A 26,875-nucleotide genomic window follows, 5' to 3' on the forward strand; every position below is an offset into this window, starting at 1 on the left:
TATTGTAAATATTATAAATTCGTAATTGTTACCAATAATAATATTATTGGAAATAAAACTTATTATATCAGAGAAGAAAAATAGGTCATTAAAATTAAATTAAAATCAAATATCATTTATTTTCAGGCAACTAAGGCCCATAGATATATACCTAACGAAATTACATAAACACATACAATAATAAAAAGGTAATATTGTTGAAAAAGTAATGGTGGTAGGTAATTAGACCTTTATCTAATTCCGTCGGATATCCGTTACATGATTGGATGACCTTCGCTCGAGAAATAATCCCAACATATTTTATACTTCAAAATTCAAATCCAACGTCGTACGTGAAACGTACTATTGTTTATATTGTAAGACGAATTTTCTTCATGAAGAACAAACCTGTGTTTTATACTCCAGCCGATATTTTTCCATGTCTGTAATTTTACAGTTGCCAAAATAACTAATCAAAGCAACACAGTGATGTTTTGAAACCAAAATAAACTGTTATCATTATCTTTCTAGGGAGCTAGCAACGAAATGTAAATGCTTCTGCCTCTTCGCCACCCACTACCACGAGCTAACCCGGTTGCCAAGCTTGCATCCCAACGTAATTGTGAACTCGCACGCCGAGGCGTCGGTTGTGGACCAACAGTTGCTGTTACTTCATAAGATCGCTCCGGGGCCGGCCACACACTCCTTAGGGCTTCATGTGGCTAAGTTAGCCGATCTACCGGATTCTATCATAGAGGTAAGCCTTGTACAACTATCTCACCAGTGTGTAGGTACAGCGTAATTGTGAACTCGCACGCCGAGGCGTTGGTTGTGGACCAACAGTTGCTGTTACTTCACAAGATCGCTCCGGGGCCGGCCACACACTCCTTAGAGCTTCATGTGGCTAAGTTAGACGATATACCGGATTCTATCATAGAGGTAAGCCTTATATACTTAACTATCTCACCAGTGTGTACAACGTAATTCTGAACTCGCACGCCGAGGCGTCGGTTGTGGACCAACAGTTGCTGTTACTTCACAAGATCGCTTCGGGGCCGGCCACACACTCCTTAGAGCTTCATGTGGCTAAGTTAGCCGATCTACCGGATTCTATCATAGAGGTAAGCCTTATATACTTAACTATCTCACCAGTGTGTACAACGTAATTCTGAACTCGCACGCCGAGGCGTCGGTTGTGGACCAACAGTTGCTGTTACTTCACAAGATCGTTCCAGGCCCGGCCACACACTCCTTAGGGCTTCATGTGGCTAAGTTAGCCGATCTACCGGATTCTATCATACAGATGAGCCTTATATACTTAACTATCTCACCAGTGTGTACAACGTAATTCTGAACTCGCACGCCAAGGCGTTGTTTCTCGACCAACAGTTGTTGTTACTTCACAAGATCGCTCCGGGGCCGGCCACACACTCCTTAGGGCTTCATGTGGCTAAGTTAGCCGATCTGCCGGATTATATCATAGAGGTAAGCCTTATATATTTAACTATCTCACCAGTGTGTAGCAACGTAATTCTGAACTCGCACGCCGAGGCGTCGGTTGTGGACCAACAATTGCTGTTACTTCACAAGATCGCTCCGGGGCCGGCCACACACTCCTTAGAGCTTCATGTGGCAAAGTTAGCCGATCTATCGGATTCTATCATAGAGGTTAGACTTGTAACTACATATCTCACCAGTGTGTACAGCGTAATTGTGAACTCGCACGCCGAGGCGTCGGTTGTGGACCAACAGTTGCTGTTACTTCACAAGATCGCTCCGGGGCCGGCCACACACGCCTTAGGGCTTCTTGTGGCTAAGTTAGCCGATCTACCGGATTCTATCATAGAGGTAAGCCTTGTACAACTATCTCACCAGTGTGTACAGCGTAATTGTGAACTCGCACGCCGTGGCGTCGGTCCATCAGTCGTTACTTCACAAGATCGCTCCTTGCGGCATGTGTAGCCACTTTTGGTAGCTGATCCACCATACTCTATCATAGAATTAAAATCTCGGTAAAGATCTTACTTCTATAATTCCGAAACGAACCGGTAGAAAGAGTCCTTATTGCAGAGTGCACTAAAGTCGCTTTTCATATAATTCATAACTTGCTATGTCGCTGTCGTTGGTCCTATAGAAGACATTTATTTTATAGTTCTTAATGTTATACCGTGTCCTGTACGACGAAGGTGAAATAAATGTATAATTATATTCACTCTTTCTCTAAATCACTCACATCACATCATACAGTCAGCAGCAGAAGTTGCTAAGCGGGCGCGGTGTTCAAAATTACCTTGACACGCTCTTATTTACTTAGCAATAAAGTCGCGTCAAGATCATTTTGAACACATGGCCCGCTTAGCAACTTCTATTCACTGTACTAGCATAATTTTATTATCCTCTTGACAATTCGTCATGGCGTTCAAAATATGAGGAAAATATAGACCTAATCATTACTAATCACAAATGTGTAATAATGGAAACCCGTATTGCTAATGAGACCGCCTAGTCACATACTCAAACGTCACCTACTTAGCTCACTGATAAGGACGATAACAGTACAAAGCTGTTTCATTGTTCTTTCCACAGACAAAACATCCTCCAGACTGAGCATAGTCGCGCTACCCCCTCTGCCACGCATACAGTAGTTTTACTCCATTTTCGAGTTGAATGTGTCTTTGTGTGACGTCCGTGTCTTTGAACGGACCAATCACGGCACGGGACTTTGCTCACCCCGTCCCCCGCACCCTCGTATTTTTGCCATCATCGGTTTCATGAAATAATTGCTCTAAACTCGGTCTAGCATTTCTGGTTCTTTCTAGCATTTCATATCATTGTTACCTATTTGGAACGCCAGGTACTAATACAATCGTCAATTTATTTGACCAGTCATAACCCGTATTGCGACGATATAAGGACTTCTTATGGTTAGTCAACTGACTTGCTTTGACTACCTGCTTTAGCCCAAGGCAATGCTGATTGTTTGTAGACTTCTTTAGACTCGCCTATTATTTTACGGCGAGAATTAAAATGAGCCATTGACCGTTTCACCTATCGTGAATGATGTCAAATGCTATAGTCTGTATCTTTAGGTATTTAAAAAAAGAGTAAACAAAATCTACCCTCAAATACTTACTACTGCTACTTAAGCCAGTCGAGGGTAGGTGAAAACATTACATGATCAAATAATGTAGGTTAAAATCAGGTCGTTGAGGTCGTTCAGTGACAGATCCAGGTGGTTTTGTATTTGGTTGGTTAATCGATAAATTTTATAACTACCCGAAAATGTACAACTTATTTGTTTACTTTTATTGAAGTACCTAAAGATACAGAGTATATACGGCCTCTCACACAGACATTTACAATGACTGCTTATTTTGATTGTGACCAGATCCACAATCAATTTATTGGATGCCTTCCGTCGATCCGTATGCACTGTTCCGATGATGGAGACTAAAGGATCGGAACTCTATCATAAAATAACTCGACCTCATTGAGTTTAGGCTTGTTAGAATTACTTTAAGGACTAAATTTATAGATGATATTCAAAAAAACAGAAGTACAGTCGCCATTAGACATTATATCGGAGTGGCCAAGGTGTTCACAAATATCTGAACAAATCCTCTATTAGCAAGAATTCAAGACGTTATAGTGCATGTTCAGATATTTTGGGTTATTCCCACTAGTTACCACCAATTTGTTACCAGTGATAACTACTGGGATTTTTTTTCCCACCTTTTACCAGTGGTAACTACTGGGAAAAATTATTCCCAGTAGTTACCACCAACTCGGTTTGGTGTAAAACTGTAAATTCGGTGAATAGAAGCTTGTATCAAAACTATTTTTCGTTATGGCAACTGTCTGATTGTAAGTTATGTCATAAAGAAAAAAAAATACAAAGATTGCTTACTCCATACATCAGTTTTGGTGCCAAAAAGACTAATATTTTCATAGTCGACATCTAGCATCGGGTAGCGGAATTATCAGCACTGCTAAGTAGTAGTGACAATAGATGGAGCACCGACCGGAAAGTCTTATGTTGTTTATTTATTTATTGGAGAAACAACAGAAGTATGCGACAGGATAATAGGTTACATTGATAGGTACATATATTATTGAGATGAACACTTACTTCCTTAAACGCTCTCACTAAAACATACTTAAAATAAACGGACTTAACTAAAACGTATCTTTACATACAAGTTAACCAAGTGTTGTAGACCATTCTTATGTGAATTGTATATAATATTTATTATTGAGGTTCTAAAATTTTTAAATTAGCTAAACAAGAAAAATAAAGAGAAAGTTGAAAATACTGACAACCAATCTGATCAATAATTATTAAGTACAATGACAGCAGAGATAGTAGCGATGATGACGACACATTACTGACGGACACTATGTTGGTCGTTGAGGATATTGAGTATTTGGTTACGATATTTGGGCCTAGTGACATTGAAAATATCGATGGAAGTAAATTCTTTATTGTAAGTGTTACAAATACGACGCAAGGGGGCTCGCAACCCGGCGTTACTAGAGGCGGTGGGAACTGAGAACAAAGCATTAGAGCGCGAGCATTAAACTGATGTATGAAGTGAGCACTCTTGTCTTACTATATTTCTCTATGGTTATGTTTTACTATTTTTTACAGTATGCTGAAACTAAGCAAGCGGAACTGGAGACCAACTTATTCGAGGCAGCCAACATAGAGGACCAAGAATCAGAGGCCGGACAGGCCCTGGTACTGGACTTCTTACGCAAGTGCAAACACCTTGAAGCCTCCAACCCGTCCAATGAAGACTTGGTCAAAGAAATAGGAGCTTTGAAGAAAGACTTGCTCAAGCAGGATAATAAATACATACGAGCGCTTATGACAAACTGATGCCGTTTGATTTGTTTTGAATAAAGTTTTTGATAAAAAAATATGTTTTATTCTTAAGTACCAAATGCGGCCGCAGCGGTCAACGGGAAGGGAGTTGTTTTACTTAACAAGCCAAACGAATGCACGTGTTTCTAAAGTAACGACGCCAAGCGCGAAGAATTTCGTGCATTGACCCGCGTGTTCCTATCTCTATCGCACGCGCATAAATTATATTGCTGTCCCGCTCGCACAGTGGCATCGACCGCCTGCATCATAGCGGGACGGGACCAGTGGGGAGACACTACTGACTTCGGGCAAACTCGGCGCCGTTCGGCTCAGCATTGCTCCGAGCGATTATTAGGGTTGGCACAACTTGACGTCCCTTAGCGTGCACGACCACAGATAAGAGAATGAATGAACTTCAATTTTGACAACCCTAAATAGCCGAAAACGATAGTGCCATACATTAGAAAGGGACAGCATGATTCGACCCTGAATCGCTGTCAAACTTCGGTTTAATAGGAAGTGTTCTTCCTGTACGTTAGTACAATTATTTATTCTGTGCTAAAACTTCAATTGAAATTTAACTATAAGTACAGGCCGCGTAGTCAACATGCCAACCGCTGCTCCGTAGCGATCCAAACGCAACTGTCACTGTCGCGTCGCACTAATATGGAAGAGTGATAGAGACACAAAGCGTTTCGTTGTCGTAGCGATAGCGATTGTCACCTTGGCTAGGCCGGCAGGTTCGCAAATTATTAGCCGCTGGAATGCAGTCCGACTGTATCTGCCTTTAGGTCTATCCCAGTGGCACGCTTTAGGAGCCCGGGGTCGGATTGACTACTTAACCCTTCGTAATGTAGCACTGATCAGTGCGCATGAATTTAAATCCATTGTTTAATACAATAGGTTTAAGTTCATTCGCACTGATCAGTGCTTAGACATACTTAATCCCAAGAACATTGACGTATATATCTCAGGACTGGCCTTACGGGCAATAACAATGGGGCATGAATGGGACCAGTACAGCGGTGTGACACCGCTACAACGCGATTAGTTGATAAGTTCGCATCACGCACGCGATTGGTTGATGAGTTCGCATCACGCGCGCCATTGGTCGCAACTAGTTGCGTTAGGCTGCACGATTGGCTCGAATTCGTGAGTGACACCGCTGAACTAGTACCATTTTTAGTCCTTACTGTCCGTGTCCGGTGCCCCAGAATTTATGGACGTGTATCATTCACCTGACTTTTAAAACCTGAGGGAGAAAACTAACGGTCTGGAGTTTTAACTAGTCTTATACTTATCCAAGGTAAATCAACAGAAACAACAATTTTAGTGAACAATTTTATTATAACATTAATTAACATACGTAATTAAGACGAAAAAAACTCTTACCTTTTCTAATGGTTGAGACCAGTGCTCAATAATTTAATCTTTTCAGTGCTCTTCTATTGACTAATGTCCAGTTGCAAATACATTTTTAGCTTTAAGTCGTATGCTTTACATTTTTATTTTGTCATAAAATAACCAGCAATGTAGAACATTATATCTAACATACGTATTTACAACTGGAATTCAATTTGAAATTAATAATTATACATTATTGAGATTTTAATTTCAAATATAAGTTGTGGTATAATCTGATGCTGATATTAGATCATTCAGGTATTGTGTTCAAATACCTTTGTTAATTGGATGAAATACCTAAAATTCAATATTTATATGACGGAGCACTTTGAAACTCGAAACTTTGAAAGCTGCATTCATCTCTCTGGATTTTGTAGAGGAAGCAACGTTACGTATTGCGCGTTTCAAATTGGTCCCTCAGATTCCTATTTATAATTAACACAATGTCGATTTATCATTGAAAAGAAATTATTCAATATAATATGTTTAGTTATTTGCTTACCATTATGTCTACCTAATACTCTGTTTTGACATAAATTAGTAAATTATTGTCAAAATAGAAGCATATTTACAGGAACAATAATAGGTTAACTATTTTTCATTAAACAATAGTCTTAATAAGCGTTTCCAAATGAAAATATTAGGGGTATTTATAATCGAGTACTTATATAAAAGATTTACAAAAAAAAATCACTGTCTCAAATTAATCATACATAAAATAATCACTTTTAAATGCAATAAATGAAGTCACCTTTTAACATTATATTTGATAACCACCAGTTACTGGTTTGTTATTAGACCCTAATTAGATTTGCTAATCGTACTTCACAGGGCCCGGTGGTAATTTCAAGAGACTAGTCGGTGTAACATATTATTTGACAGTCCAAACTTTCACATCAGAAAGGTACGCGACATCATTTATAGCATATAGAATTTCATTTCAACTGGTGGGACAAAATGATAAGCTAAAATTGTTATTTACATTGGAATTTACATGTCAAAATTTTTTACAATAAATAATTTAAAATCATTCAACATTTACAATTCGCCAGCGGTTCGTCGTCGGACCGGAGACGTTCGTCCTTCCGCCGTCGATTTAAATTAAAAATCACAGCATATCGCGTAGACTCTTAGGACGGGTCGCACCAAACCGTATAACTTTATCATAGTTTGCTCATAAAATCAAACAAGGTTTATATAATATTGCAACATACATACAGTTGTTGGAAACAGTTTATTGCAGAGTCTTGTTACTAAACCGACGTAGGCCAGGGGAACGAACATTTGCACGTACGAAAAGTTTGATGGGATAACAACTGCCACCCTAATATTTAAAGTCGATAAGTTAGATGGATGATTAGCGTGGTGCAACCCGTCCTCAGAATGCTTGGAAGCTAGGCCCGCGGCGCGTTTCAGGCGGCCGCTACGACAGGTGGCGGTTGACTAGAACCGAGCCTCGCGGGGCTCCACTCACGAGTAGTACAGGCGCACGGCGCTCGTGAACGTCCGCCGGCACATGGGGCACTTGTCCGTGGCCAGCGCGCACTTGGCGCACGCCACCACGTGCCCGCACGGCACGAAGCACACGTTGCGCTCGTTCTCGTAACAGATTTTACACAGTTTTGAGTCTTCCACTTCCGGTTTTTCGTCTTCGCTTTTCGTAGGGGCGACCGGCTCCGGTTTGGGCGCGGGTATCGTTTCGGGGACGACGCACGCCTCCGATATGACCTTCTGTACGTAATCTCGGCCCTTGACGAGCTGGACGTACGCGCACCGGTCGAACCACCGCGCGTGCTGCTCCCACGGGACGTCGTCCTCCTCCCAGTCCTTGAGGCCGCCGTCGCAGTAGAAGCATTTGGTCTTGTCGCTCTGGCCGGTGTAGTAGAAGCCGGCCTCGGCGAGCTCCTCGGGCTTCTGCTTCATGCTCTTGGGCCAGTCCTTGAAGGTGCGGAGGCGGGCGGCCTCGGTGTTGTAGCGCGGGTGCACGGGGCCCGGCATGCACACGCTGGCGCCGGCGGGCGGCGCGCGCACGCCGCACTCGTCCTGGCCGCTGCCGTCCACCAGCGGGTTGGCGGGCAGCGTGCCGGCCGCCGCCTGCTTGCGCAGGAACGGGCACTGCGGCGCCCACTTCTGGTGGTCTCGAGCGGGGTCGTCGCCCTCCACCCACCGCATGATTTCGACTTTACAGAACGCGCATCGGACCTCGTCGCTGCGGCCGAGGTAGTAGAATCCGTTGCTGGCGAGAGTTTGGGGGCTTATGAAAGTCAGGGGCCAACTGTCGAAGGTTTTGAGTCGGTTCTCCTCGCGGTGCATGTCGGCGGCGAGCACGTGGTTGTTGTCGGGCTTGTCGACGGCGAGGGGGAGGTTGGGCAGCGTGGGCGAGGTGGGCGACGAGCTCAGCGAGCTGCCGCGCGAGCCGCCGGGCTCGTACACGGAGCATGGCGTGGGCAGCGTCAGCACCGGTTCCACCAGAGGTCGCGTCTTCGCGGTCGCGGGCGCATTTTTGAACAATGCAGTGCCCGGCGCTACTGATGACACTGGAAATAAAAGAAAACAACATTTTAAATGCCTGTTTTATTAACAAAACGTTTATTCACTGATTTTCCAATGTTAATATAGTAGGTACCTAATTTGATATTAAAGTGGTAAATATTTATCTATAACCCAAACTATCTAACATGGCAACGTCAATCCATCGTCACCAAACCAAACTAATACTTTCAACATAAGGCCTATCTTTGCTTTTATATTTCGCGTTCATTTTAGCCACTGGTCCTAAGACTTTTGAACGTGATACTGTCTCATGTCATATGTCATAACATGTTACTAGCATAAAAGGCACCAAAGCAGCTGTCTATGTGTGCAGAATTGAAACTAGCCCGTGCTCGCGTCCAGAAACAGTTCTCGCAACAAGTTCTCGCTGCGTCACCGGCATTCCGCGGCGCAGCCTCCCCCCGAGTGCACTCAGTGCGCATGCACTCAACGCACGCAATCAATTTTTCTTTACCCTCCGTACGGGCCTCTGGACTCAGAAAACTATACTCTGTTTACATTGTCTGCTAACACAAATAGTTTATTTTATTTATTACTTTATAGTTTATACGATTATGATAGGTAGGTACTTAACAAAACTTTAATTCGAGTTTCGTCAAATCGGGTCCAAGTTTAAGTAGGTAGCGATATTTCTCAGAGGTTGAATGACTTGAATTTTTATTTACACTACTCTGCCAAAAAAACGAGTGCATTCTATTTAGGTTTCATGCTTGTAAATATGTAGGTACCTTCAAAGAATTAAGTCATTGATAAACTGTATACTAATGTTGTCTACGATTTAGTAGCGGATCTTAAACCTGTATTTAATATAATTCAGTAACAAATACAGTTAGGAATTCCACAGTAATTGAATGGAAATGGTAAAGTACCTATCACGAAGTACGACGCGACCCGACATTACCTTGCAAAATTCCAATGACGCAGGATAAACCCCATATAATATTTATAAATATGTTTATTCGCAAATACCTACATTTGCACAGTGGTTCATTTGCGCACTGTTTCTCGTCAAAATTTTAGAAACCTACAGCTGTATCAAAGTACCAAATTATGGTGGATCGATAAGCTTATCAATAACAAAAACGAGATAAGTGCGTAGTATTAGCTTTTTAGCAATTAAAATGTAAATTTTAATGAACACATTATCAACAAAATGTTAATGATGTTTTATTTTACAGCATTGTTTACAATCAGCATTAGAAAGCTACGTATTGATTGTTGAAAATGTTTTGCTGTGTTGGACAAATATGAAACCATGCTGTTGTATATTGGAATTATTAGATGCGTAAAAACATAAACTTACTTGAAACAAAATACTCAAAATAGCAAATAAATATTTATAAAGTAAAACGTGTAACAAATGCGTAGCGTACAACCAAGTAGTACGCAAGAAAGTAATGGCAATGGCCGAAAAAAATCAATAGAGGATATTTACCATTTCTGTGCTTGGAGTCAACTAACATAGGCATTTTGATGAAAACAATGTACTTGTAACTTTAATCACGTAACACTCAAATAAGACATTGCCTTAAATTGCTTCACAATTTGGAAAAAATAAACTTTTTTACTTTCAGCGTGCGGTAATGGCGTACGACGGGAATCAAGCATCGTTGGCTACTCGCTTTGTGCCTGGTGGGGCGATATGGTGCTGCAATGTCCCCCTCTGCGCATGCGTACAAATTTAAAGAGGGTTCCATTTCGCCTACGAGGGGTGCACAGCTGTGCGGGCTACTATAATTATAAGTATTTATTGTTACACTTCCAAACATGTCATTCGGCAAATGTGAACTGTATGTTGTTCGTAGTACACGCATCGCATCTGAGTTAAAAAGTTATTTATCATTTTACTCAAAGTATCCTAGTAGCCCATGGGAAATTAAACCAACATACTGATAGTGGATGGGACAAACACATTTGGACAGTAAAGTGTACATTTAGCTAATAATGTCTGGGCGACAGTTTATGACGAGGAATGCCTTGATAAACGAATGAACTGGTGTTCATTGTACGCCCGGCTACGTCTATAGAGACTGTACGATAAGTGTGAGCGTGAAGGGACGCTCTGTGGGAGAGTTGTAAAGTTCTCAATCAGGCTGGCGTCTGGAGCGACGTTGCCGGGCCGCACACAGGCGACCGGGTTTCATTCATATTTGAGACGCGACGTTGCCGTCTCCGGCGGAAACCGCGTAAAAAAGGGCCTGAGGAATGTGGCGGTACTGCTGAGCGGCTCTAATGCCGAATAAAAAGTTGCAGGAATGCGGACAGTACTTAAGTACAAGTACTCGCGTGGGTAGAAAATTTGGGTTCACGTATTGTAATGCCCAAACTTGTGATTCAAATTATAGTTGATATGCGGAGTAATTAACAGAAAAAAGTTATTTGCATGAAATTTGTAATTAATTAAACTGTGAGTTTAGTAGACTGGGGGTGTTTGCAAATTTTCTCTCTCTCAACTACCCACATCGCGACGTGGCAAAATGGGCATTGTATTAAAAAAATTGCATTCGTCCAATTTACTTGCACTGAGAGCAAATGAAATTCAGCATTGTGGCTATAAGAGAGCGGCGAGAGGCGGCGCCCTGAGAGTAAGCAGCGTGGGGACGGGGACGGGGCCGCGTTCTCATGACTTTGGGTGGTCGGCGCTCGGCTTTCGAATTCCATTCCCTCGCCTGTAGCGCCTACGCACGCAGTCTAGGTATTATATATACGTACTATTACATTACTATGAGGATTATAAAATTATATAGGAATGCTGTAAGAAACAAAAGGTTACTTGGAAGATGTTTCATTACTTTAACTGCCCGCCATTGATAGATACAAAATAATTCCAGCATTGGTATAATTGGTAAACACTTACATTCATAATCACCTACTAGGTACCTATATAGTAGACAACAATAACGGGTGTTCAAACAAAGAATGGTCGAGCTTTGAAGTTATTTCTGGTTCAACTGAAAAACTCATGAATGAATTTTTACAGTGCCGGTTTCGTTTACGCATCATAAAAGATGAAAAAATAAATAAAAGGATAGAAGCGGAAATCGTGTCAGCTGAAGTGAACATCCGCCAGATGGTGCATATGCAAGGCGCGTTTATACCAAGAGGGCCGTCGTAATAAAACAAACTGAATGAAAACCCAACTAAACCTTAGTAAGACAAGCTATCTTCGAGTTCATCAAACAAAGGGAAGATTTCATTATAAAAGGAACAACTCGCTCGTGAAATGAGATATGAGCGCGTGTGCAAATTTTAATGAGCAAAATGGGATTCTCAGTTGTTTCGTATAATCTCGCGTTCAGAAGAGGGCCCTATAATGAAAGCCGCCAGCGCCGACCAGACAGCAGACCGCTCGTATATTGTAAGTACTCGGGTTCAGCCGCGAGGTAACTACATTCCACAGCGGAGTTAACTAAAGGCCGCTCCCACCGATAAAAAAAGCGCTGCGAGTTATTTGATAACAAAATTAATTTATAATGATATAGAGGTACCTATGCTAAGATAGTGATAAAAGCAATTTGATAATTATAATGAAATCTAATTAGGTGGATGTCGATAATTATTTTGTCCGCGTATTTCATACCTGAGAACCACTGTGCATTAAAAATATGTCATCAAATTCAAATATCATTGCATGTTTCTGACAATGCAAATGAACACCTATTTAGATACCTGATATATAAACAACTTGTTTGACTGCTAAATAATGCACCTAAACTTTATTATGTTTTCTATAATGATCAATATAACATGTCATACATAAAATGTAATAAGTAATTGACTGAAAGCGCGTTATGAACCTGTAGGGACAAAATGGGGCAAAATTTTAAGTCTTCAGGCAAAGTTGAATCTCTCGTTTTTAACTACCACCTAGATCTAGATATATTATTTGTAATTATGTATTTGGCCACATAGGTATTTAACCTATTACCTATACATGTATACCCGCATTTCCTGTGTTGTGTTGTGAGAATGATAGAGGATAAGCCTACCTTGAAATATCTTTTATTTTCATTGTCTACCAAACAATCACAATGGTCTTATTGTTTCTACGGCAATCTAGTTGTTTATTTACTAGTCCACCAGACAATGTAGTGTTATCAAGCACTAACAGAGGGCGCTACTAGTGATGTTCCTACCATTATCAGCTACAAATGGAATAATACTGAAAATTATGAGTAGTAAGGAAATAATGGACAACTAACTATTATGCTCTAACTTTATGTATGTATGTAGCCTTTCAAAGCAGAATTCAAGGAAGGAAGGAAGGCACTATATTTATCCTGTTGTGTAGCAGACTTGTCCCTGTTACGGCTGTTACCATGGATATCCTATATGTATACCTTGATGTATTGAATAGACAGAATGTTTTTGTAAGCCAGTTCTATGTAAGTGCTTGCCAAATTGGTGAGGTCATGCACCAATCCAACAGCTAGAGGCCCCTTTTGGGTTTGCCTCACAGCCAAGGCCACTACCAAAAAATTACTATAGGCTATTATAGATAGAATAACTACTGTGTTTATCTTTTTGTGTTAGTTTTTACTTTAATTCTGGAAGTGTTATGAAATTTAAATGTTAAAATAAAAGGAAGTCTTATAACATGGGTTTATGTTGTCAAAGAACACTTTAAAGATTACACTGATAGGGCCATATTCAATACGTCAATGATAAAATTACAGATAATAGAATTTATCTATATATTTCTTGGAATTATTGATAGCGTTATTTTATACACTCCGGCTTAGATTATTCCAAGACTATTACTAATTTTCCTGTTACAGTAAAATTCCTAGTAGGTATTTAATTCATATAAGTAGATGTAGCAGTGCAAATTGAATTTACATTAAGACTTTAAATTTGAAAGCAAGTGATGTCATGGCCTTTTCAATTTCCCCCATAGCAGACATCATTCAGTTGCGAGATAACAGCTGCTTGGAGACCTATGCCACATGTTCCAATACTGAATAACTATATATAGGTATACCTTTTACTGATTTGTGTTTTGTGACTTTTGTGTCTACATTGACAGAATTGCTTCATTAACCTATACTTTCTACTCGTGCTGGCGAAGAAGCTTCCAATATCCCGAACTAAAAATAAGCCCAGGGAATGCGAGCAACGTTACTATTTGGGGTAGACGTACAAATAAAATCATCCAAAGGTAAGGTTAAACGTCCGACATAATATGCTGATTAATGTCCAACATTGCTCGCTGACGTAGCGTACAAACATTCCGTAATAAAGAAGCAGAATGCTTGTACATAAGAAATTCGACGTTGCCTTCGTTTCGTTCCGCACATATGGAAAGGTTATGTAAGTAAAAAACATTTTATTCACCTCTCACGGCTTCCATATTAGAAACTCCAATTAAACTTAGGATCCACTGAACTGCATCTATCCTATACACTAGCAAAATTTTGCTGTCCTCAGTCCGCACTCACACTTCACACCGAAAACAATAACACACACTTCTTACACGAGCGCGAAACTCATCGCAACTGAGTTTGGTTTGGTTGGGTTGGTTTGGTTTGACGTCGGAGCAAGAGGAATGACGTTTTGACGTTGGTTAGGTTCGGTTGGTGTGTTGTGACTTCACTTCGTTCGTAAGCGCCACGATAGCACTACATCGCACTCGCTCGCACTCGCCGCTGTTCGACTTCGACAGTATTTGTCGCACGATTGCAGGCAGCGATAACTTTTTTCGGCGTTTATTAGGAAATACTTACATAAAGGCGAAATTGGCATTACAAGTTTAAATCGTTATAACTACAAATTGAATTTCTTATCTATTAGTTAATGGATTAATATAATTATGAATATGTTTAAGATTACCTATTGTTGTTTAATAATTACGACAAAAATATTTAAGACTTGGTAATAAACTCACCAGCACCAGAGGAAAATTTTGCGTCCTTATTGCTGGCAGCCACAGAGTCGGAGGAGGCGGCGGCAGCGGCTGCACCTCCTGAGTCTTTTGGGCATTTTGGGGATGTTTTTTCTGCCATACTTTTACATCCTACATTAACAAATTTACAATAAATTTCGGCATATTTATGTTTTCATATCCATTTCAACGGCAATATTCTGAAAATTTTAAAACTACTTACAAGTGAACTACTTACTTGAATTTCAAACGCTCGATTTCGTGTGGCATAGGCATTTAAATTCTATTAATATAATTGAAAACGAGTAGGTTCCCAATTTCTATTACTAGTATTTGAAAATTATCAATTCGCCGTTTTTCACAGATTTTCGAGTGACGAAATCGAGCGCTCGAAATTCAAAAATCGGCCCTAACGTTAAATACAAAAAGAAAAATCGCTGAACAGGCACGTGTTGTGTAAATAAGTATGAAACCTACGGAATTTGACATTATTGTGACATATTATTTTTTTACTTTTAAAATTCTAATAAAAAGGACTTTGATAACATCACGTATACTGTGTGTAGGCAAATCTCAAAACCGTTAATCATGAAGGTGGAAAACATATTAAATAGTACGTACGTTGGGAACATTTCATACGGTTAGATTATCAGATAAAACGTTACGCCACACTGATTAGTAAGTAAATACCTACTTTAGTTTAGTTAGTATTTTCTTATATATATTATTATGAACACAACGTAAGTAGGTACTTACGTTGAGTTCATAATAATATACTTATTAAGAAAATACTACGATACCCAGTCATACAATACAATAACACTCCTTCGAAATGGAAATTCAATCCAAAAGTGCGGCGATCTCAGATCAGCTGATAATGCTGATATGAATAAATAGAAGCATAGACAAGATTTATATTTTACCTGCAGCACGTTGGTACAGCCACTAGATGCTGGCGCCGACTGAAATGATTCTATTGGATTAACCTGCGCTTGACATAGGTACGTTTTAAGATAACTACCTAATTCACGTGTATCATGGACTGCAATGGTCACCATGTTGTGGGTGTGACGTGACGTGATCGTCTCTTACACAATAATAAATGCAAGGTTAAATGACGTAGTTGATCATAATATATTGATGCTGTTTGGATCAGATTAGGTGAGTTGAGGTAATAGAGGTGAGGTGAAGAGTAGCCATTGCTATCGTATTTTACCTACGGTTTTAAGGTAGGTAGGTGGTAGGTACCCTTGAAAAAATCTATAAACAGTAAACATGTAGTACAATAAAGCACAGCAAGGGCTATAAAACTGAAAACAGCCCTTTCGCCAGATACGCAATTTATCAGTCCGAGCCGCCTGGCTAGACTCAATATAAAATAAAATCGATATCACGTCTGTAATAACAAGATGACATTTGAATTTTTACAAAATCTTATCATCACCGTAAACATACAACTACCAACACACAAAGACTGGCACTTCTTAAGTTTTTCAACTACGGGCCGATGCGTAAGGTTTTGTAAATTCAATTAAAACTCGAGGCAGATGCCAACCGTCAGCTGTTGGGAATTAGATCGAAAAAAATGCCAGAGCGGCGATAAAACGCGGCTCGAAGGTTCCGACCATCTAATAATTTTGTTTTGTGCCTACCCACGCTCAAAATTAAAAATGAAAACACTATACTTCGTTCTTTAGCATTAGAAGGGATTTCACAGAAGTAAGCTTGCAGTTTTTATTAGGCTCTTTAATTGTTAATAATTATTTTTCACGCCACTGTTCGGAAATGTGGCAAAAGATGGTCTAAAACCAAGCTGGAAAATAGGCAATAGCTGTAGCACCTGAACCACCACTACTACAATGTTTCATTGTTATCATCATCTGTCATTGGTGACGGTTCGCTACAGCAATGAGTATAATTTAAAACATAAAAATTAGTGTCCGACCGAAGGTTCGGTTTCGGTTTCGGCCAGTTTCGGCCAAAAAATCATGTTTCGGCTGTAGTTTCGGTTTCGGCCAAAAAACGGCCGAACCTTTCGGCCGGGCCGAAACTTACGAAATGGTACTTCGGACAAAGACCAAAAGTTGGGGAATAAGTAGGAGAACAATATTAATACCTACATATATATACTGATTCATTGATAGGTACAGAAATTAATTGGTTTATTATAAAACACAATTCCACTAATGAGGGCGCCACTGGACAGTCGACGCAGTCTTAAGAGGCTGTCAATACCTATAGCGCGCACACTGTCTAAATTGTATTGGAGTGAATGAGATAGCACTGTCGCACGTAGCCGTTGGCCGAGTACCAGCTCGGCCCGAGTCGAACGATGTCTTTTTCGCTCTTATTCATGCACTCACTTATTCAGTCATTTTCCTATCTATAGTTTGTCAAAAGACTTTCAATCATAGACAGAGAGAATCATACTATCTTTGTCTTAGACTAGCACCCAAAAGAAAAGGAAGAGTATAGATTTCCTGGTTCTTACTGACTGACAAATTGGTTTGACCAACTATACCTCTAATGGCAAATTTTAAGCGAGGCTAAAGGATACGCTCAACTAGTGCCGCAATGTTGATTTTCTCAATAGTTAATATTTGCGAGGCTGAACAGCTGAATATTGATTAAAACGAAGAAAAAAACCTTTAAATGTGTCCCCAGTACAGTTTTTCATACGAATGCTCGACCGTAGCCTCACTTTTTACCTCAATTTACCATTGGTTTGTGTTCCACATGTCCTCTACTTCAGCTTCGCCTTTGGCCTCGCTGCGCCATGCTCGGCCTGCGGTCTCGCTTTTTAATACAATGGACATTGGTTGGAGTCTGTGCTCAACTACTTATCCTGAAGCCTGAAGCACGGCTTTGACTTCGCATGAAAGTTCGCCTCACTGGGGCACTTCGGACTTTTAGGCCCAGGTGAAGATCGGTACACGGCCTTGCGAAATTGTTAACAAAAAATTTCGCGCTCGCTGCGCTCGCGTTTTTGGTTTCGTTTTTTGGTTGACCCTGTATCTACATGTTAGCTTGACTGGTGAATGAATAGAGTTAGACCAAGAAAATTCTGCAATGATTTTGATAGCATACGCAGTGCTACTAGTGCGAATGTTATTTATACGTTATAATTTCATAGAAGTTTTGACGTTTAAAATAACACTTGCACTTGCGCTACGTGTGTTATCAAAATCGTTACAGAATTATCTTAGTCTAACTCTAGTAATTTTCTTAAAAAACTGCTTAAGTAACATCAATTTCAAGGACATTGGGTGTTGACAGCCCCATAATATGTGTGTAAAAGCGGTTTTAGGTCATTTTTTCAACGATTTTAACAAGTCTACTAAAGTTTCGGTTTCGGTTTCGGTTTCGGCCGAAACTAGAGCCAAAGCCGAACATTCGGTTTCGGTTACGGTTTCGGCAAAAAAACCTGTTTCGGTCGGACACTAATAAAAATCAATAAAAGGTCTTTTTTGGCGCAACTTTTTCCTTTAAAAATAAAATTAGGTTATTTATAGGACCAATTTCTTGTTTAAAAAAAAAAGAAATTTTAAAACCATTCATTCATTCAGTCAGTTCATTCGATTCACGCTTAAGGCGTTTTTTACTTTTGTAGCTGTTTGTGGTTTTTTAGCTAAAATGCTTCTAAGTTTAGAGTCGGTTTGAAGCAAATAACAGAAAAACGCCTCTTAAAAGTGATAAAAAAAAGTAAAAAAGGCGGGATCGGAAAATACTCACTGAATTGGATAGTGTAAATTGTGTTTGACTAAAAAATACAAGAAACACGTATCTACGCTCGCTATAAAAATGAGTTCTTCTAATGAAGAAAATGATATTCTTACGCTGACGCCTACCGAAATTCAAGAGACAGCACAGGCAGTGGCTAGTAATTTGCTACCAGAGAAATCGCGGGCTAGTACTTATAGTTATGCAAATGTTTTCTTATTTCCACGCAGTAGTCGTGAAAAGCACTATGTAATGCCTCGGCCGGAAATGCTAAAGATGGACTCGTATTATTTGAGGGCCTCCACTAATGTGTCGGCCCTCAAACTCACTCGTCCATCTTTTAGCGGTTTTCCGTCCTCTCCTGCAATGTACTAAACAATAATGGATTTATCTAATAGCATGGTCAATACTTACTTATAATTTACTTCAAAATTTTATCGCAAAAAGTACCCGATTTGTAACCGCAAGCTTACTTCTGCGAAGTTCTTTCTATCACCAAGCACTGATGCTAACTAATTTTCATACGGCCTCGCTTATTAGCCTAGATTGGACGTAGATACTCAAGTCTGAATTTCAGAATTCTGATCTCTCCAGATCAAAACTTCGTTGGTAACAAAATAGGGCCAAAACACAATGCGATGCGACGTCGTGTTGTGGCTGTGGCACGATGCGACATCGTGTCACGTTGCGACGTTTTGTCGTGGCACGAAGCGACGTCGTGTCACGTCTCGAGTCTCGACGTCGTGTCAACCGTAAAAATACGTGGCTCTGTGAGCACTAGACTTCGCGATTAAACTAAAAAAATTATAAATAAAAAATACTTACCTACTTACTTATAATCGGTTAAGAGATGCGACCTGCCGAGGAGAAAATACGAAAGCGTTTTTGCCCATCAAGCTGAACGGAGACCTTTGCTATTAGTGCTTGGTCAATTCTGTGTTTCTCTCTCTTCTTTATCCCATAACAGCGGACAAGATTAGAACACGTCCGTCGCTGTATAATATCTCTTGATTAACTGCAATGTTTATTTAATTTCATTCGTTAATCGTCACCGTGCCGTAAATCGTACTACGATGTGATATCGTGTCGTGAATCATTTCGTATATTGTAGATTTCCACGACACGACGTCGCAACATGATACGACGTTGCATCGTACCACGTTAATTTCGAAGTCATTTGTTCAAAAAACTGAATTTATTTAAACTCATAATACCTACACAGTAGGTATATATGTAGGTAATATACTCTGGGTCTGAGGGCAGATCGATCCTTCGCGCCTACATTTTTTAAATAATCCGATGATACAGGATACACCATTGGTAAATGGTCGTAAATTATCACAACTATGATCAGATATAGCAAATTACTGGAAAGGGTCAATAAACGGTTACCTACTCTACGTCCGTTGACGGTAATATGAAATACCGGATAGCCTCTAAGACACTGAAACATATTTCTTAGCACGTACCTGGTCCGCAGAACCGTGATCCCCAATTTTCGCGGCAGGTGCGCACGCAGCTTGCCCGTGCGCAGCCAGCTGCCGATCCACGTGCGCGGCAGCTGTCATCCCCCCGCCCCCGCCTGTCAAATGGTTTACAGGATTACATTTCGGGGGTGTAGCGACAGGCTATGAAGGAATTAGTATGGTCGAGCACTATAGTTCGTTTTTTTTAGCATTAGAAATAAAGTAAACAATCTTGATGTGTCTTTTAATTGAAAACACATTTTAAAAATAAGTTACGGCAAATATGTAACAATTGTGAATCTAATAAGTACGATCATTTATATTCTTCTGCTTTCATAAGTAATAGTTACTGATTTTTAAAAAGTGTTTTTAAATTAAAAGACATGTCAAGATCGCTTACCTTCTTTCAAGTTCTTTCTAATGCTAAAAAAAACGAACTATAGCAAAGGGTTGTGTGCGAAAATTTGTGTGAAGGCAGGAATAAATCTACTGAACTGACTCCCTCAGGATAAACTGCATGCTTTCGAATGATAAGGACTTTGGGTCCGCCACTCTAAAAATATTTGCTAAAAACCGAAAGCTTACTGTGTAGAAGAAATAAATGACCTGTCATGTCAGAGGTTACATATCAGAATACCGAAAACTGATTTACCTAATGTTGAATCACCTATGCTTGATTCACCTATTTTTAAATTACCTTTCGATCATTTTACCTAAACATTGACTGACCTAAGTTTATAATACCTAAGCTCAAATAACCTAATGGACGAAACACCTAATGCACGATATACCTAATGCACGTTTTACCTACTGCACGTTTCACCTAAAGCTATTATACCTACCTAATGCACGAATCACCTATAGCTGATATACCTAATGGACGATACACCTAAAGCTGATATACCTAATGAACGATGTACCTAAACTTGATTTACCTAATGGACGAAATACCTAAAACTGTTAGACCTATCGCACGACATACCTAAAGTTGATATACTTCCTGAACGAATTACCTAATTTCGATATGCCTAATGCACGGAATACCTAAAGTCTATATACCTAGTACAAAATTCATATCATTTTGCCGAATGATCCAGTGGCAACTCCACCCAATAAATCGTATGATTTCCCAACCTTACAGTAGAAACTGTTTGGATAACAATTTAAAAATATACTTTAAGAAACGCTACTTTTTAGGTAGTACAATGATTTCGTAAGTCTAATACAAAATTAGTTAACTTATCAAAAACTTAATTTTTGTAAGTTAACATTATGACGATGAATAAAAGTCGGTTTTGGCACTGTTTGGTCGTAGTTAACCTAACACGCTCCTCCTCGCTTTGCTCGTCGTCGCACCTATCTCGACTCTGGCAAATGACTAGACCTTATATTATAATAAAAAATAGTAAGCCAATTGAATGATTTGGCAAAAAAAATATACTTATGTCCTAATAATATTCTACTAAACAATAATGATATTTTTGATTTTAGGTACATATTTCGTTCATTAAGTGCATCGACTTCAGGTATTTCGTGCATTAGGTGTATCAAATTTAGGTATTTCGTTCATTAGGTATGTTAACTTTAGGTAATGCGATCATTAGGTATACCGACTTTAGGTAATTCGTGCAGTAGGTATGTTAACTTTAGGCAATTCGATCATTAGGTATACCGAGTTTAGGTATTTCGTGCCTTAGGTATATCAACATTAGGTGTTTCGTGTATTAGGTATATTAGCTTTAGGTATTTCGAGTATTAGGTGTTTCAACTTTAGGTAAATCGAGCATAGGTATTCTGAGCTTAGGTAAACCAATTGTAGGTGAAACGTGCAATAGGTAATTCGTTCATTAGGTGTTATGAGCTTAGGTTAATTGATCATTAGGTATTTAAAAAAATAGGTGAAACGAGCATAGGTGATTCAACATTAGGTAAATCGATTTTCGGTATTCTGATATGTAACCCATGTCAGATGAACTAAACACGAACGTATATTTAGTCCAAAATAATTTTCAAGATGATCTTGAAAATGATTAATAAGGCAATGAGTACTACATTATGAGTACCTAGGTGTAAATTCTTCTTAATTTGGCTAACACTTACCTACAAGCCACCAAGCTCTGAAGCTTATCTAGACGGCGTTTAGTTTTGTCTAGTTATAATGCCTGTGTTCAGTTAAACAAGTGATATTGATATTATTTTCTCTCATCTCAGTAGGTAGGTTCATGCCGCTTGGATTCATATCGGTACAATCATACTTTAAAATGTCAGTTCATTTAGTACTTTTATAGAATGTCAGTAGGTATGTTTATTATGTTTCTGGCGGGAAATCTAATAATTAGGTATCTATACACTCAATAACCTTTTGTTTTGTTATCGCACTTAGAAGGTATACCTAATGTACCTATGCAGTTGTGCATGCAGGGTCTAAACAAGTGGTAGGTATAATTAGTGCACAATTGTATACTATTCTAGGGCTTAACCGTCCTGCATGTGCAAGAGATAAGACGCTGTTTATATACTTTATATACATCGTAGATTAAGTCGATATTTAGGGTTCCCTACCTCAAAAAGAAGAACAAAGCACACCACGTAACATTTTTTAAGGTCTGTGCACATGGGTTCTTTTGGACGCATGGGAAAAACCCAGCGCAATATTTTTTCGTAGTCTTCCTTTCATAAGGATAAAATCGCAAAAAAATCATAACCTTTGACAAGTTCTCAGAAAAATAATCTGAATGACATTCCTTTACGACCACACGGCTTGGTAATATTGGTTTACGCTCAAAAAGGTCCGCAGGACAGGAGAACGCCTGAGTCGTTGTTTTAGTCTTATTTTACCTAGTCTGTTCTCTCTGAACACTATAATTCATCAGCGATCTTCGGATCCCACCATTTTGGTCTAGATAAATTGTTATCTAGATATTAGAATAGAAGTCTGCTTTGACTTGTGGCAGTGCAGCATAAACTGATAACGTAAAAGAACGCGCTAAATCGTCGTGACCCAAGAGTTCTGCTGGGGATTTGGGGAGCGAGTTCTAAGATACGGGACCCTCGTATTGCTTGGTAAAAACGTGGACTAAGGAAAGCAGTCTGCTTTTACCTATAGAGTTCGCTCCCCAAATCCCCACCAGAATTCTTGGGTCAGGACGATTTAGCGCGTTCTTTTACTTTATCACGTAGAAGTTCATACTGCACTGGCACAAGTAGTACCTAAATTTTGGGAAAGTTTGTCTTAACATTTGAACGAAAGAAACTCACGATGTCCATGCACTTACCAGCTGCCAGGTCGAATACTTACTTGTTTACCATCATGATAAAACCATGTTTTCCTTTTGAACTTTTCTTTGTGCAATCTGAGGGCCTACTACCAACATCGAAATTCGAAAATCGTTAACTATCTGCTTCTTTATCGCTAATATGCAAGAGCGATAAAGAGGCAGATAACGATTTTCGATTGGTCGATGTTGGCGGTCGGCCCTCTGAATATGATCGAGCATTGTAAAGCAGTGTCGGCGTCGGTTGGTAACAAAATAAATGCATATTTTAATGAATGAATCCGGCCGCGGCTGTCTGCCTCGCGTTCACTTTATACTTCGTGACTTAACGCTGCCACAGAGTAGATAAATAAGGGCAGACAGCTCTCCAGACGGCAAGGTTTAAGCTGCTTTAAGAATGCCTGACAAGTTTAGCGGATGTACCTAATCTAAAGCGTGCTGCAAATTTTGTTGCAAAACGTTGCAAGCTACCAGTAGTACCGACCCAGCTATACAAATCCATCTCATAACTTCATTATATAAGGCTTACCAACCGTTTATGTACCTGGGTAATAAGTGATTGGAGGGTGTAGAGCCTACTATTTCTGTATGTAGTTTATGCGGTCACCTTTACGGCTACCATCAGTTTGGCATTGACATAAACGGTATCGTGAACGTAATTTACTTTCTATGCATCTCGCTCGTACCGACATATTAGTGCGAAAGAGATATATAGAAAGTAAATTACGTTCACGATAGCGTTTATGTCAATGCCAAACTGATGGTAGCCGTACTTAAGCGTCGACTTGTCCTTTCGTCGTCATCTTCAAACTGCTGGGAAAACTAGAGGTCTTGCAAAATCTGAACGCTAGAAATATTATATAACTGGAAGGAGTATCAGAATTGTGTAAACAAGTCTCGTTTTCTTATCACGGCGTAAGATAATAAAAAAATATTATTTTAGGGTGTCTGGATGTTGTGAAATCTGACTGCAATATGTGTCATGGCCACGCAATCCACACATGTTCCATACCGCATTAATAGATAAATAGGTTTCATGCGTCATACCGATTGTTCCCGATGAAGGCAGAAGTGGTACCTATACCTATCAAAGTTGAATGGGCCACGTGCGAGTACAATTCCGTGCCGAATTAAGGGGATCTTCCCTCGAAATTCGGATCTATGTATCTTTATCCGGTTTACTTACTTTACGGACTTTTCCACCATTCAAAATTTGTGACATAAAAACTGATGCAGTATGACCTACTTTATCTTTCTCTTTTACTCTACGGCGTAAGTAGGGTGTAGGGTGACAGTGACAGAGAAAGCACAATTTGACAACTTCGGTGTTCGCGGTTCGGCCCTCTTTTCCAAAATCATTTTTAAAAATATGTGACTGTCTGGCCTACTACCGTGAACAGCGAAGTTCGCAAATTGCGGGTATCTTTCTCTTTTACTCTAAGGCGTAAGTAGGCTGACAGTGACAGAGAAAGATGCCCGCAATTTGAGAACTTCGGTATTCGCAGTAGGCTCTGTTCCATCCATTGCCAGACCACTTGACTCGTATTCCGCATCTGTCGCTCGCCATCTTTGCCGCCCTGGAGGCGACGGCGGCGTGGTATGCGGCCCGCTTTCCCAGAACTCCTCTCGCTATGTCGGGACCGGGATATAGCTACGTATTTATACAGGACGCCTTGAACGGACTTATTTTACTTCATTCCAGCGAGGGCACAGGGCCGGTCGGCTGCGTGGACAAAGAGATTTTTAAATACATATGGTTCTGAAATATATCTAGTAATATAGGTAATGAGGTATTTTTGAATACACCGACTCACTTGAGACGTAAGTGTGCGCGAAACAATTAACAGACACCTATACTTACCATCCACCAGGAACATGAATTTTTTTTAAGTGTACCTATGATTATCATGAATCTACATTTTTGTACGCCGATACCTACTTACCTACTATAGAAATACCAAGAAAAGTCTGCAACGATTTTGATAGCACACGAAGTTTGACGTTTACAATAATAATTTACTTGCACTGTGTATGCTATCAAAATCGATGCAGACTTTTCTTGGTCTTACCACAGTATAAGAACAGTAGTGAATCTTCATAGAAATGTGCCGCTGCCGGCTTGAATGTGTGCGTGCGCGCCGGGCGCCGTGTACGCACGCGCTGACACGCACACATTAGCATAATATACGCGGGAATACGGTGGCGGCAGTGTGGGCCGTACCGCGACCGCGACTGTGATCGCGCGCATTCGAGTACGCTACCCGCCCGCTCGCATTTGTCTGCTCTGACGGTACGCCTTAATTTTTTTGATCATGACTATGAACAGAGGCAATAGTATAAGTAAGGTACTAGATTGAAAAGCTTGATTACATCACTATTGTATACAATTCTTTTTCTACGAATCAACAAAAATAATACTTTAAACTAGTAGAATCATACAAACAAACCAAACCAAAAGTATACAGCTAAGATACGGGAGCAGCCGCGATACCTTCATAATACTGCTACGCGCCCCGGCCGCCGCGTTGGTTGGTCAATGACACCTTCTCGTAACTCATGAGGCCCTGGTACTTGCTCCGCGCTAAATTCAATTTTTAGACAGTTGTTTTCTCGATTTTGGCCACCGTAGCCTATGGAGACTAACAAGCAACACTAAGTGGTTTTCGTAGTCTATGGATGTTGCTATATTAAGGGTGTCACATGCGCGTTTCTGGTTTATGAACCAATTGTTTCTACCATACAACCTAAAATTAATAATTAATTTGAGCTATGGTTTTGTTTCGTCCTCTTGACCGCGGCGAGCTGTAATTGCTCATTTTCATTATAGTTGACTAAACTGTATCGAAATGAATATTATAGTTGAGTTGGGAGCCCGTACATTAAAAATACCCATTTGCAGTTTGGTATAAGAAATCTTAATTCAAAAATTACAGTCGTACAGTAGAAAAAAAATATAGTGTCTCAATAACGACTCCTCAAACCCGGACTTGTCATTCTTCATAATACCTACTTGCCCATGCTTCCCTAAAACCTTTTTACTAAATTTATACGTAAGGATGAGAATTTACTTTACTTTAACCGCTAACAATAAAGCGTTCCGAACATGCAGAAACCGGAGGATTTTATTCTGTATCGAATTTATATTTTTTTTAATAACTGCCATTTCCTAATGTTAATATTTAAAAAGCGTTTTATTTATACTTCATTTATGAATTGATAGAACATTTCATTATATTATAATAAATAGAAACGTAGTGCTACTCATAATACGCAAATAATATTTAACTAAAAATAAAAGTGACAACCCTAAGCGCCAACGCAAGAGTAGGCAAATAACTTGCCGAGCGGCCTTAGATTCACTACTGTTCTTAGTATACTGTGGTCTTACTCTACCATTTATCGATTTTTATAGAGAGAGAGAGAGAGAGAGAGAGAGAGAGAGACGTTCAAATACTGCTGCATTACTTTTGCTGATGTCTGATGTTAATTAACATTTCATTAACTCGTGGAATTAGACTACTTAAAATGAGATTGTACCATTAAAAAAACAAATAAAAGTAAAGTAGGTAGCAACGCGGCAACATTTTGATAAAGTTTTAATTTAACAAAACCGATGTCGCAACGTATTAGGTAACTTAATTTACTTCGTTCAAGCCACTTAACCAAACGAGATTGCTTTCGCGTTCGAAACCAAAACTATTTCCACATCTTTCAACCGCGCGATCGACTACAA

General features: G+C 39.8%; 2 protein-coding genes across 6 annotated transcripts in view; one reads left to right on the plus strand and one right to left on the minus strand.

The window, feature by feature from the left end:
- LOC134794352 (DNA mismatch repair protein Msh2) overlaps nucleotides 1–4,899 on the plus strand; it is a 37,132-nt gene extending 32,233 nt beyond the window's left edge. Inside the window, exons 15-16 of the mRNA XM_063766146.1 lie at nucleotides 511–736; nucleotides 4,628–4,899. Coding sequence (XP_063622216.1) covers nucleotides 511–736; nucleotides 4,628–4,858 — 457 coding nt within the window. The 3' untranslated portion in view covers nucleotides 4,859–4,899. The remainder of the gene's footprint in view (nucleotides 1–510; nucleotides 737–4,627) is intronic.
- A 1,271-nt stretch (nucleotides 4,900–6,170) lies between these two features.
- LOC134794353 (putative inhibitor of apoptosis) lies at nucleotides 6,171–14,862 on the minus strand. 5 transcript variants are annotated; one of them, XR_010144663.1, is made up of 3 exons: nucleotides 14,685–14,862; nucleotides 7,526–8,784; nucleotides 6,171–7,420 (listed from the first exon to the last, which is right to left on the minus strand). XR_010144663.1 is itself a non-coding variant. In XM_063766149.1 (2 exons), exons 1-2 carry the CDS (start codon nucleotides 14,800–14,802, stop codon nucleotides 7,718–7,720), a joined length of 1,179 nt encoding a protein of 392 aa, XP_063622219.1. In that variant the 5' UTR covers nucleotides 14,803–14,862; the 3' UTR covers nucleotides 6,171–7,717. The 5 variants fall into 5 exon arrangements, 4 of the variants coding, with proteins under 4 accessions (XP_063622219.1, XP_063622218.1, XP_063622221.1 ...); XM_063766149.1 differs by having other exon boundaries at nucleotides 6,171–8,784; nucleotides 14,691–14,862; XM_063766148.1 differs by having other exon boundaries at nucleotides 6,171–8,784.
- Nucleotides 14,863–26,875: the final 12,013 nt, after the last annotated feature.

Source organism: Cydia splendana, chromosome 10 (genome assembly GCF_910591565.1).
Source record: "Cydia splendana chromosome 10, ilCydSple1.2, whole genome shotgun sequence".
Taxonomy (NCBI): domain Eukaryota; kingdom Metazoa; phylum Arthropoda; class Insecta; order Lepidoptera; family Tortricidae; genus Cydia; species Cydia splendana.